The sequence below is a fragment of the Fukomys damarensis genome, unplaced genomic scaffold, assembly GCF_012274545.1.
Source record: "Fukomys damarensis isolate Sample0158 unplaced genomic scaffold, DMR_v1.0_HiC HiC_scaffold_37, whole genome shotgun sequence".
NCBI classification, from domain to species: domain Eukaryota; kingdom Metazoa; phylum Chordata; class Mammalia; order Rodentia; family Bathyergidae; genus Fukomys; species Fukomys damarensis.
The window spans coordinates 54,512,994-54,524,505 of NW_022900949.1; the positions used below are offsets into that span (position 1 = coordinate 54,512,994).

The 11,512-nt window shown below is 46.6% G+C and overlaps 1 protein-coding gene across 1 annotated transcript in view; it reads left to right on the forward strand.

Annotated features, from left to right (window-relative positions):
- Positions 1-4,954: 4,954 nt before the first annotated feature.
- Grk7 (G protein-coupled receptor kinase 7) overlaps positions 4,955-11,512 on the forward strand; it is a 32,537-nt gene continuing 25,979 nt past the window's right edge. The window contains 6 exon segments of the mRNA XM_010608198.2: positions 4,955-5,225; positions 5,228-5,375; positions 5,377-5,408; positions 5,411-5,516; positions 6,952-7,250; positions 7,253-7,389. Of these exon segments, the coding sequence (XP_010606500.1) occupies positions 5,000-5,225; positions 5,228-5,375; positions 5,377-5,408; positions 5,411-5,516; positions 6,952-7,250; positions 7,253-7,389 (948 nt within the window). The 5' untranslated portion in view covers positions 4,955-4,999.

Below are 11,512 nucleotides of genomic sequence, written 5' to 3' on the forward strand. Positions count from 1 at the left end.
AAAAAAAAAAAGCTTCTGCCCAGCAAAGGAAACAACTAGAGTGAAAAGATAACCTAGATAGTAGGAAAGAAAGTCTTGCAGCTACTCCTCAGACAAAGAACTAATATCTAGACTGTTAGAAGTCAAAAATATCAGATACCCCAAAATAAAAGACCCAGTCAACAAGGGGGGAAAATGAACAGATCTCAGAAGAAGTACAGATGACCAATAAATTCATGAAAAATTGTTTAACATCTCCGATCATTAGAGAAATGCAAATTAAAGCAACACTGAGATTCTCCTTTATTCCAGAAAGCATGGCTTGTCAAGAAATCAAATAACAAAAAATGCTGGTGAGGCTGTGGGGGAAAAAGAACACTTCTGCACTGTTGGTGGGAATATAAACCAGTATAAACAATATGGAAATCAGTAAACCTGAAAATAGAAATTCCATTTTACCCAGTTGTGCCCTCCAAGGTATCCTTCCCAAAGGATTAAAGACGTCATTTTGCAATGACACACGCAGACCTGGGCTGTAACTCGGGAACCGGCACCCACCTGACACGAGCATATCCAAGAGTCACATGGCACGACTCATAAAAGCTAAATCTTGGTGGCAGCCTTTATGTCCATCAACAGATGAATAAATAAAATATATGCAAGCCCAAGGACCCAAGTTCGATTCCTGGTACCAAAAAAAAGAAAATATATTCACACACAATGGAGAATGTATGCCAGAAAGAAGGGTAAATTTGAGTCATCTGTGGGGAAATGGATCAACTTTAGGGTAAACGATTAAGTGAAAGAGATCAAACTTTAAATATTGCATGGCTTCCCTTTTATGAAAAACCCAAAGTATAAATAAATTAAAGGGCAAACTAGCAGATACATAATGGGTAGCAGAGAGATTGATCTTTTAAATAAGAAGGCCAAGAAAGGGAGGGAAGGAAATGTAGAGGAATTAAGAGATGGTATGTATTCACCAATGCCCCATGATAAATGCTATCATTATGCACTGCAGATGTAAACTAATAAAAAAACAAAAGTTTTAAAAAATAGTCTTGGTTCCAAGTTCTATCTCTGGTACCACTCCCCGCAAAAAAGTCTTGATATTTGTCCTGCAGAGAAATGTGCATTTTAAAGGCTGATCGTGTTCTTACTAGAGATCTGGTCTTGCTGTTTTGCTTGTTCAGTTCATTTTTGGATATATTTTTTAAATTAAAACCCTTGGGGGAGGGAGCAAATTAATCAAGTCCTATTACTAATTATTAGTCTAAAACTTTTTTTTAAATATCTTCTTTGTGTTTCAAATGTTGCATGGTATTAAGAATGTTTTAAAATTTAGAACGTAGCCAGGTGAGATGACACATACCTGTAATCCTAGCACTCAGGAGGCAGAGGCAGGAGGATTGCCAAGAGTTTGAGGCCAGCCAGGCCTATGGAACAAGTTCAAGCCCAGCCTGAATTAAATAGCGAGACCCTGTCTCAAAACACAAAAGCAAAAAAATTTACAACTTGCACATCATTTTTTAAAAAGTTTTAAATGACACAAAGGACAATGGGAGATCTGAGCAAAGAGCACTTATTTTTCTTTCCTCCAGGCTATAAAGTTGGTCCAAAAATGCATAGCTTATGAAAGTGATGAGTTTTTGTTCAAAAGTTTTCACGTGACAATTTTTATGGTAGAATACAGCAAATCATTTAGTTGCAATAGTTTGTCTGAAACCTTGCATCTCATTCACTCTGCTCTCCCTGTCTTGCAGCTCCACGGAGCGCCCAGCTTTCCAAGTTCTCTTGCAAACCCTGGGCGAGGTGGGCACAGACACAGGAACCCGTCTCCCACATTGCCAGGTCTCTCCCCTTCCAGTCTGCATATGAGGAAAAGATCATTTGGGGCCGGATTTTGATGAATGATGGTCATCATTTAAAAGCTCGTGCTTTTTAAAAAAAAAAAAAAAAATCAATTCTTTGTGACAGGCATTATTTGACATTTAATCCTTTTAAGAGCTTACCCCCCCAAAATCAATATTTATCACTTCTGTTTTACAGATGACGAGGCTGTGGCTCAGAGAAGTTAAGTATCTTGTCTAAGTTCACATAGCTAAGGTGAGGGAGCCAATATTCAGATCCCCCCAGTAGTGCTCATAGTAGTAGTAGTTTAGTACTCAAAACTGTTGAACCACACCCCGACCTCACCTACTTGAGTATCCTGAATTTGGCTCTGCTTGTAAGATAAGGATTTGGTGCCTTTCTTTTATGGGACTGACATTATTGTTTTCATCCGGTTGGGGAACTGTTGGACCTTGTTAGCCATCACATGAACTATTCTATTTTAAACAGACTTCACTATGTCATCGTGTAGGCCAAATTTTCAAAATAATAGTATTCTGTTTAAAATTGCCAGAGGGCATCATACCGCCAGTTTATAACGTCTACATTTTGCATTGAATATTATTTAAATTCTTTTCTCATTGGCCAGATAATTTTTAATTTACAAAAAAAATATTTTTACCTGGATGATCTCTATTATCACTGACTAGAAAACCAACCAATGATAAGAAAAACTTCCTTTTTTATGTGACTGACTAAGCTGCATAAGTAAAGGTTAAGCCTGTGCTCTCCGATACGTAGTCACATATTGGCTCCTGAGCAGCGGAAGTGTGGCTCGTTTGGACTGAAATGTGTTGTTAAATGCGTGAAGACTTGGGTCACAAAAGGGAATGTAAAATACCTTGTTAGCAACCTTTACATCAATTATACGTTGAAAAGATTTTTTTTTTTGAGACAGAGGTCTTGCTCTGTAATTCCAGCTGGCCTTGAACTCACTGTGTATCCCAGGCTGGCCCCTAACTCATGTCAATCTTCCTGCCTCAGTCTCTTGGCCATTTTAATGTGGTAACTAGAAACTAAATTTCATTTGGTTTCCTGTATTTCTATTGGATACTGCTAAATTAAGTGATTACTGGGAACTTTTTACAAAGTATTAGTATGAATGGGATCCATCAGTTCATAGAATATTGTGCATCCATTAAGGCATCCCCCCCACCCATTGAAATAGCTATATGATGACAATTCTACTGTTTTCTCAGAGTTCTGGCTGTTAGATTACCGCTGTTTTCATACAATCCTTGGGAAAAGGCATTTCCTTGTCAGAAGAAATTATCAGATTGATTTTTCACTGCTCAGAAATGTGGGCCCAGTATAACATGTTAAGAAGAGGAAAGTACCAGTGTTGCTCTTGTGGGTTTCAGGGCAGATGGCATGATTCTGGGCAGCGGGCACTTACGCCGATCACCCATCTCTACAGGAGAAATGATCGTTTACAGCTCAGCAGTGGGAAGCCAAGGGCACCCATGAGTTCGTTACATAACTCTCCGGAGTGTGAGGCCAAGTGTGCAGCTACTCTGGGGAAGGGTCAGAGGCTGACAGGCAGAGCGAGGCGACCGGAGTGATGTTTTGACAAGAGTGTTTGCTAGAGGTTGTTTGTTTGGAAAAAGACGGACTCGACCCCTCCCCCTCTTAGTAACTGCTTGGGCATAATACTGAATGACTTTGTTTTTAAGCTGCCTTAGCCTTGCTTTGATAAAAAAAAAAAAAAAAAAAAAAAAGCCTGAGTATTCTTTCCCTGTAGAGCCCAAGTTGTTATTTCTGGAACAGAGGCTCTTTGCCTGATCGCTGTCTAACTCAATTTCTGTTCCTGGTAAGGCCGTGGTCAGTGACAACTCAGCACCCGGCGTCCTCCAAGGAGAAGGGCGTCCTTGCTTCCTTGGGCGATGATGTGGCAGCAGCAGAAGCTTCCCTGTGCTGCTGTCCACACGACTTGGCAGCCCACTACTTAGTCTGTGCCCCTGGGACAGCCATGACCACGTGCTGTGGAGTAGCATGCTGTCTGTGGGGTCATGGAAAATTCTTGCTTCATTCAGAGCCCACACTCCCAGGGGATTTCCTTCATGGATTTTCTGCAGAAACATGACCTTTCCTGCTTAAAGATATGCGTGGTGTCAAAAGTGACACTCCCTTCTCTTTAACCGGGACACATGATTTCGCTGACTTCTCAGCTACCTAAACTGTAGCTGGAATTGTTTTGTTTTTGGTTTTTGAGACAGTTTCTCACTATGTAGTTCAGGCCAGGCTGGCCTCGAATTCATAGAGATCCTCCTGCCTCAGCCTCCTAAGTACTGTAGGATAACAGGTGTGTGCCAACACGCCTGGTATTATAGCTGGCAGATTTTTGAAGGCTTCACAAGGCAACCCAAGAGCCATGACTTGAGTCCCCAGTGTCTCTGTGAGCATGTTTTAGGACTCAAAGTTCAGAGGATCCTCTTCTGGTTGAGGATCCTTGGTTGATTGACTGATTGATTTAGCAACACTGGGAATTGAATCCAGGGCCTTCACACTGAGCTATATCCCCAGCCCTACCTTTATTTTTTTATTTTTAGACAGGTTCTCATTAAGTCAATAAGTTGCCCGGGCTGGGTTCAAATTTGTGATCCTCCTACCTCCGGCTCCCAGAGTGCTGGGATTTTAGGTGTGTGTCACCACCCCAGGTCAGAGCATCCCCTTCTGTGCCCTGCTCTGTGTGTGTCAGGCTGCTAGACTCCAGGAGGAAACCTCCCCAACGCTATTCTAGGATTTAACCAAGCCTAAGCCTGGCAGGAAACATGCAACGTTGGAATAACTTAAAATACTGCTCCCTTATTTTGAAAGCTGGTAGCCAAATATGCAGAGCCAGGGCGCTGCAGAAAGGCCCCGATAAATGGACTAGGGCAGGAAGGTGATGCCAGCGGCTTCGACCTTGTGAATGGGAGCGTGACCTTTCCTGTGCCGGCCACTAATCGGCTATACATAGCCAGGCAAAGCTTCTTACCGGAAAACCTCTTTGGCACCCTCCAGGGTCGCGCGGGCAGGCCGGCCGACTCTGCAAATCCCCGGGGCAGTTAGGTAACCTCAGAAGCTGGTCGCCGGCCCAGACAGGCCCCACGCTGCCCTCCCACCTCCCTGGGGGCGCCTGTGCTCAGCCATGGTGGACATGGGGGGCCTGGACAACCTGAGCGCCAACACTGCCTACCTGCGGGCCCGCAAGCCCTCGGACTGCGACAGCCGGGAGACGCCTGGGCCACAGGACTGTGCCGAGCTCCGCCGCGCCCTGGCCCCGCGCTTCCACAGCCTGTGCGAGCAGCAGCCCATCGGCCGCCGCCTCTTCCGAGACTGCCTCCTGGAGGAGGTGCAGGCCTGGGAGCTGTCCGAGCCGGGCCGCCAAGGACGTCGCACTGCAGGGGCTGCTGCCACTTGTGTCCCTGCCTCAGCCCTGCGCTGGTCACCAGGTGCCGAGCAGCCACCACCGAGGAAGAGCGTGCGGCCGTGGTGGCACTGGCCAAGGCTGGGGCCGTGGGCTTCGCAGGAGCGGCCCTTTAGAGACTTCCCGGAGAGCCCTTCTACGGCACATTCCTGCAGTGCAAGCTCTTGGAGACGCAGCGGGCATCTGACAAGCGCTTCGGGGAAAGGCGGCGTTGGGAGGTGAGCGTCTCCGGGTACAGGCCGGAGGGTACCGTGCACAGAAGCGGAGCGTTTCGCCTTTTTATTTGCTTGTTAAATCGCAAGGGAACATTTTTAGAACTAATTTCAGCATCGCACGGGGAAATTCCTGGCTCATTCGTCCTACCCTTCTTTCCGGTCGCCGTGTAATAAATGGTACTAGGGACTCAAAATGTGGACTTGGCCAAGAATCTTTATCATGGGATCGACCTCGGGAACGTGCTGAGATGCCCCGGCCACTTCGGGGAATGACAGGCACCAGCTGTGTATGCAGAAGACCTTTTCCCCTTAGCAGGGGCCACGCAGGTAATTTGAGAGGAGTGGATAGCTAAGAAAATGTGCATCCTGAAGGAAAGTCGAGAACCTGCTTTGTGCCGCTGCTGTGCTCAGCTAAGTAGAAAACTATTTTTTTTTTTTTACAAACTTCACACAACATGAAATCAACGGTTAACAGTTTTATAGTGGACAATACAGTGGCAGTTAGCACACTGAGTGTTGTATAACCATCGCCTCTGCCTAATTCCAAGACAGTTTTGTCACCCCTGGATCCATTAGCAGTCACTCTCCACTCCTGCTTCCTCTGGCCCTGGCAACCGATAGTCTGCTTTCTGTCGCTGGGAATTTGCCTATTCTGGAGATTTCATACAATACGTGACCTTTGGGATCCGGCTTCTCTCAGTGGCCATAAGGTTTGGGAGGTTCGCTCACACTGTAGCATGAATCAGCATTTCACCGCTGAGTCTGGACAGTATTCTGCGATGAGAACACGCCTCGGGCGCTTTATCCGATCCGCTGACGGACTCATGGACCCTTGGGCTGCTTTGGCTGTTGTCCATGGTGCTGCTATGAATATTCACGTACAAGTACTTTGGGACTCTTTATTGGTTAGCTTATTTATTTGTTTTGCAGTGCTGAGGATCAAACAAGTGTTTGTTTGAATACTTGTTTTCATTTCTCTTGGGTAAACTACAAGTAGAATGGCTGGGGCACGTGGAGATTCTGTGATTAATTTTTTACAGGAGCCATCCAAGTCTCTCCCCCCGGAAAAGCTGGAGGGCTGCAGTTGCCCCGCATCCTAGCCAGCAGTTGTCATCCCCCTGTATCCCGCCCCCTTCTTCTTGTGCTGGACATTGAACCAACAGCCTTGTGCAAGTTAGGGAAGAACTCTACCACTGAGTGCCCTCAGTCTCCTCCCTCCTTTTTTTTTTTTTTTTTTTTTTTTTTTTTTTTTTTTTTTTTTTTATGATGCCAGCCTAGTGCGGTAAGTGCTGTCTGAACTGCAGTGTTGTAGCATCCTAGTCCTGCACTTTCCTGAGAACCCTTCGTCGTCACGGCTGCCCTCTGTTTACCCTGGCTGATCACACATGACCCTTCCTCGTCCTCTGTCCCGCCTCTCCTCGGTGCTGTCTGCTTTCACCTCATCCTGTCCCTGTCTTTCCCTGTCTGTGCCATCCAGGTGAAAAACACTGGTAAGATGTGTGCCTGTACGAAACTGGACAAGAAGCGGCTGAAGAGGAAAAATGGGGAGAAAATGGCTCTCCTAGAAAAGGAAATCTTAGAGAAGGCGAACAGCCCTTTCATCGTCTCACTGGCCTACGCCTTTGAGAGCAAGTCCCACCTCTGCCTGGTCATGACCCTGATGAATGGAGGTGACCTCGAGTTCCACATCTACCGTGTGGGCACCCGGGGCCTGGCTGTGAGCCGCGTGGTCTTCTACTCAGCCCAGATGGCCTGTGGACGCTGCACCTCCACAGCCTGGGCATCCTCTACCGGGACCTGAAGCCCGAAAATGTGCTCGATGACCTTGGCAACTGCAGGCTGTCTGACATGGGGCTGGCTGTGCAGATCCAGGATGACAGGCCTGTCACCCAGAGGGCGAGTGGACACCACAGAGTCAGACAGGAGTGGGGAGGGCAAACGGCTGTGGACTTACTGCTTCTGATTTTGTTTTCCCTAAAGCCCTCATGTGTCATCTTGCTGTAGGTAAAATGGAACCTGAGCATTGGCCTAATTGGCTCCATGGCGGCCATTTTGCTCTCTGCTTGTGGGGGTGGGAGGAGGCCTCTCTGTGGGTTGGGAATGGAAAGAACTAAATCTGTGGTCAACGTCCAAGTATGTTCCACCAGCATCTACCTCCACAGTGCCCGTCCTGACCCCATAGTGCCTTGGTTTCCTCTTCTAGAAAATGAGGGGCTGGACCCCAAGCTTTCATGGTCCTGAGAGGCAAACTTTAATAAGAAAAAGAAAGCGAGGTGTGGTGGCACACGCCTGTAATCCCAGCAGTCGGAAGCTGAGGCAAGAGGATCGCTGTGAGTTCAAGACCAGGCTGGGCTACATAGTGAGTTCCAGTCTCAACTACATAGTGAGACCCTGCCTCAAAAAACCAAAAAAGAAAGGAAAAAGCAGTGCCTGACCCTTAGCACATTAAAAGTAAAAGCTCTCCTTTACTGCTGAGTGTGGAATGGGGGAGGGGCCTTAACTTGGAGGAAAGTAAAATTTTGGTTAAAAGGAGAATTTACTTAAGCTGTTATGCTAACTGAACTGTATGACATCTCTGGAAGCCTAACAGGTCTTTTACCACTGAGTTTCTGTGCCTAAAGGTGTGAGATTCCCCTGGAAAACAAGGGCTAATTTCAAGTTTGGATATATTCATTTACCGTTTTCTTTTTGTATAGTTTTCAGCGTGCAAGCCACATTTCAGGCAAGGAAATGAGAAAAATCATGGAAAATTTGGGGACTAGCAGGTGATTTTATGTGGTGTAAAGGAATTTTCTAAGATACTCAGGGCTCAGCTCAAGCCAAAGCCTTGGAGGCCTTCTTGTGGGGGACAAGGAGCCACTGACACATTTTAGGAAGAAAGATGTGATTAGATTGCCTTTTAATCAGACCAACCCAACCAGTTGTGGTGCACACCTATAATCCCAGCACTGTGGGAGGCTAAGGCAGGAACAGCACAGGTTCCAACTGAGTACGGGCAACTTAGTGACTTATTGAGATCCTGTCTCATTTTAAAAAGACTTAGGAATGCAACTCAGTGTAAAGGCCCTGAGTTCATTCACAGTTCCAAAAAAATCCAAAACCAAACCAAAACAACCCAGCACCAGTTTAGAAGGTCACAGGAGTCAGGAAAGCTAGTTAAGAGGCTAATACAGGGCTGAGAATTTAGCTCAGTGGTACCTTGAACCTGCTTCACAAGTGCAACGTCCTGAGTTCGATCCCCGGTACCAGGGGAAAAAAAGAAGCGAATGCAGTGGCCCGGAAAAGAGACAACGGTGTCTGTCGATGAATGGGACTGGAGAAGTGGGAGCAAACTGGAGCTGACAGGAGACCCCATGGGACTTTGGACCTTCAGGTAGAAGCAGGAGGCAGCTTGCTCCAGGAACCAGAGGAGAAGCAGAATTCCAGGAGAGCTGGCAGGTTCGGTTGTGATCTCTCTGTGACATCTCTGGAGGACGGGTGGCTGGAGATGTTCTCTAGGCATTGAGACCTGTGAATCTGGGGCTGTGGATTTGCTATCATCATGGGCAGCTGTAGGCACCACTGAGTCCCCAAATAGTGGCGGAGAGAGCCCCGACAGAAGCCGAGGAATACTAGCATGGAGGGGATGGAGGAGGGCAAGAGTGGCGTAGTCACAAGAGCCAGGTTTCGGCTGTGTATCATAGAAAACCCAGTGAATTAAACAAGACAGAGCTTATTTTTTTAATGGAACCAGGTGGGGAGATAAGAAGTTGCCAGAATTAGGTCAGGAGTTGTAGGATCGTAGAATTCGTGTGTTTATAATGTTTGGCCTTTTCCATGTGTTACAAGATGGTTGCTCCAGCTCCAGCCATCAGGACTGTGCTCCATGCAAGAGAAAGGAAGATAGGTCAGAAATAAATGGCATGCATACACCATCAGCTTCCTCCCCCTCTTGAAGGAGCTTTACTTGTAGCCCATCTAATAGCTGCTGTTTGGTCACCCTGTCTACAGGACAAGCCAATAGATGGCATGGTGTTGGGGAAGAGGAAGGAGGAGTTCTAATTAGTAAGAAAGAAGAAAGGCTGGGTCTTGCACAGGTAACGAGAAGCTCTTGTCATAGGAGCCAAAGGAGCAGAGGATTTCAGGGAGGAAGTGGCCAGCAGTGCCGAAGGCTGCAGAGGTGGCTCCTGTGTCTAGCTCGGGAAACTGCAGGAAGCTGTGTGTTCCCCAGGATTGCCCACCTTCACCAAGGGACCTAGTAGGGAGCTTTCGAGCCTCCAGACCCCTGGCCCTTTTCCCTCTGCTTCCTCTCTGACCCATGGAACTGAGAAGTCTCATGCCCCAGTGCCCAGCCTGCCACGGAAGCCCAGAGCAGGGTCAGAGGGAGAGGGGAGAGAAAGAGAGCAAGATTGGGAGCCATGAAGGAAATCCAGGGGGAGGGAAGGCACCCCTTCCCTGTCTCCCCACCCCCAGAGTTAAGTAGACCTTTGTTTCCTGGGTACTGTCACTCCCCCAAGAGGTTTTGAAGGGCCTGCTACATTTACACCATATCACAGGCAAAATGAAAAATGATTATGATTATTCTGTAACCACGAACATTCAGTTGTGATCTAAAGACCCTATATAAAGCTGGGCATGGTGGTGCATGCTTGTGATACTAGCTCCTTGGGAGGCTGAGGCAGGAGATTCACAAGTTCAAGCCAGACTGGGCAATACCACAAGACCCTGTCTCAAAATAAAATAAAAAGATCTGGAGACACAGCATTAAAGCTCTTGCCTACCACACAGAAAAGGCCATGGGTTCAAGTCCCAGTACCCACCCCACACACAAAGATACTATATAAAATAATTACTGTGAGCACTGGGGAGATGTGAGAAGGATTGATCGCCCTGATTGTGGAGGTTGATGTGTTTATTGACTCTGTATAGTCCATCCAGAAAAGTTAAAACTGACTAAAACCGGGTGTGGTGGCACACACCTGTAATCCCAGCACTCGGGAGGCTGAGGCAGGAGGATCGCTGTGAGTTCAAGACCAGCCTGGGCTACATAGTGAGTTCCAGGTCAGTCTCAACTACATAGTGAGACCCTGTCTCAAAAGACCAAAAAAAAAAGGTTCTGTGGTGAGTTTTCCTCATTCTATAGCTTGTTCAGTTTTGTATAAGCTGGGCTTGCCTTTTGTTACATTTAACAGAATATCAGTTTCTGGTATGGAGTTGACAACGCAATGATTTCAGGGACAAGATCTCTGTAAAAAAAAAAGGCTGTTGGCCTTTTCCTCCTTGCCCCAGGATAGCTATTGCAACTCCAAACACTGAGTCCACTTTCCAGGATAAAGAGAGGAGAGAGAGAAGCAATGTCCACAAACTTCCGCCTGTGTTGTATTTGCCAGCACTGTGTCATATGCTCACCTCTCGCTCAAAGGAAACTGAAGGATATAGTTCAGTACACCTTGGTTTGCAAGCACAATTTTTCCGGGAAACATGCCTGTAATCCAAAGCACTCACATATCGAAGGGAATTTCCCGATAAGAAAAGACGGCAAACTCAGACGATTTGTTCTACAACCCAAGAATATTCATATAAAAATGATTACAATATTGTAATATAATACAAACTAATAAAGAAAATACAAAATCTACAAACAAGGTAACTTGCCCTTCACTTTGAAAACCGTGGCTGGTGTGAGGGAGGCGAGAGGGAGGAGGGCTGCACCATGTAGGGCGGTAGCGATGGGATCACGGCTCGCGCCCTCCCCAGTGCTCACTGTCACTCACGGAGTCTCTGCTATCTGCGGCCCCAGTGCAGTCTTTTTCTTTCCTTGCAGCTTTAGCAAGGAACCTATCCTGTGACACTTGCTTTCGCCTCCTTTTGAGGGTTTCGCGGAAATGTGACATTGTACCCTTGTTAAACAGATTCGCCATGCACACTACCCCAGCCTCATTCGGGCGGTGCTTTTTACAACACTTTGCACTGTTTCCCACATTTTACACACCTCCCTAATCTCCTTTTCTTTTTTTTCTTTTTTTTTTTTTTTTTTTTT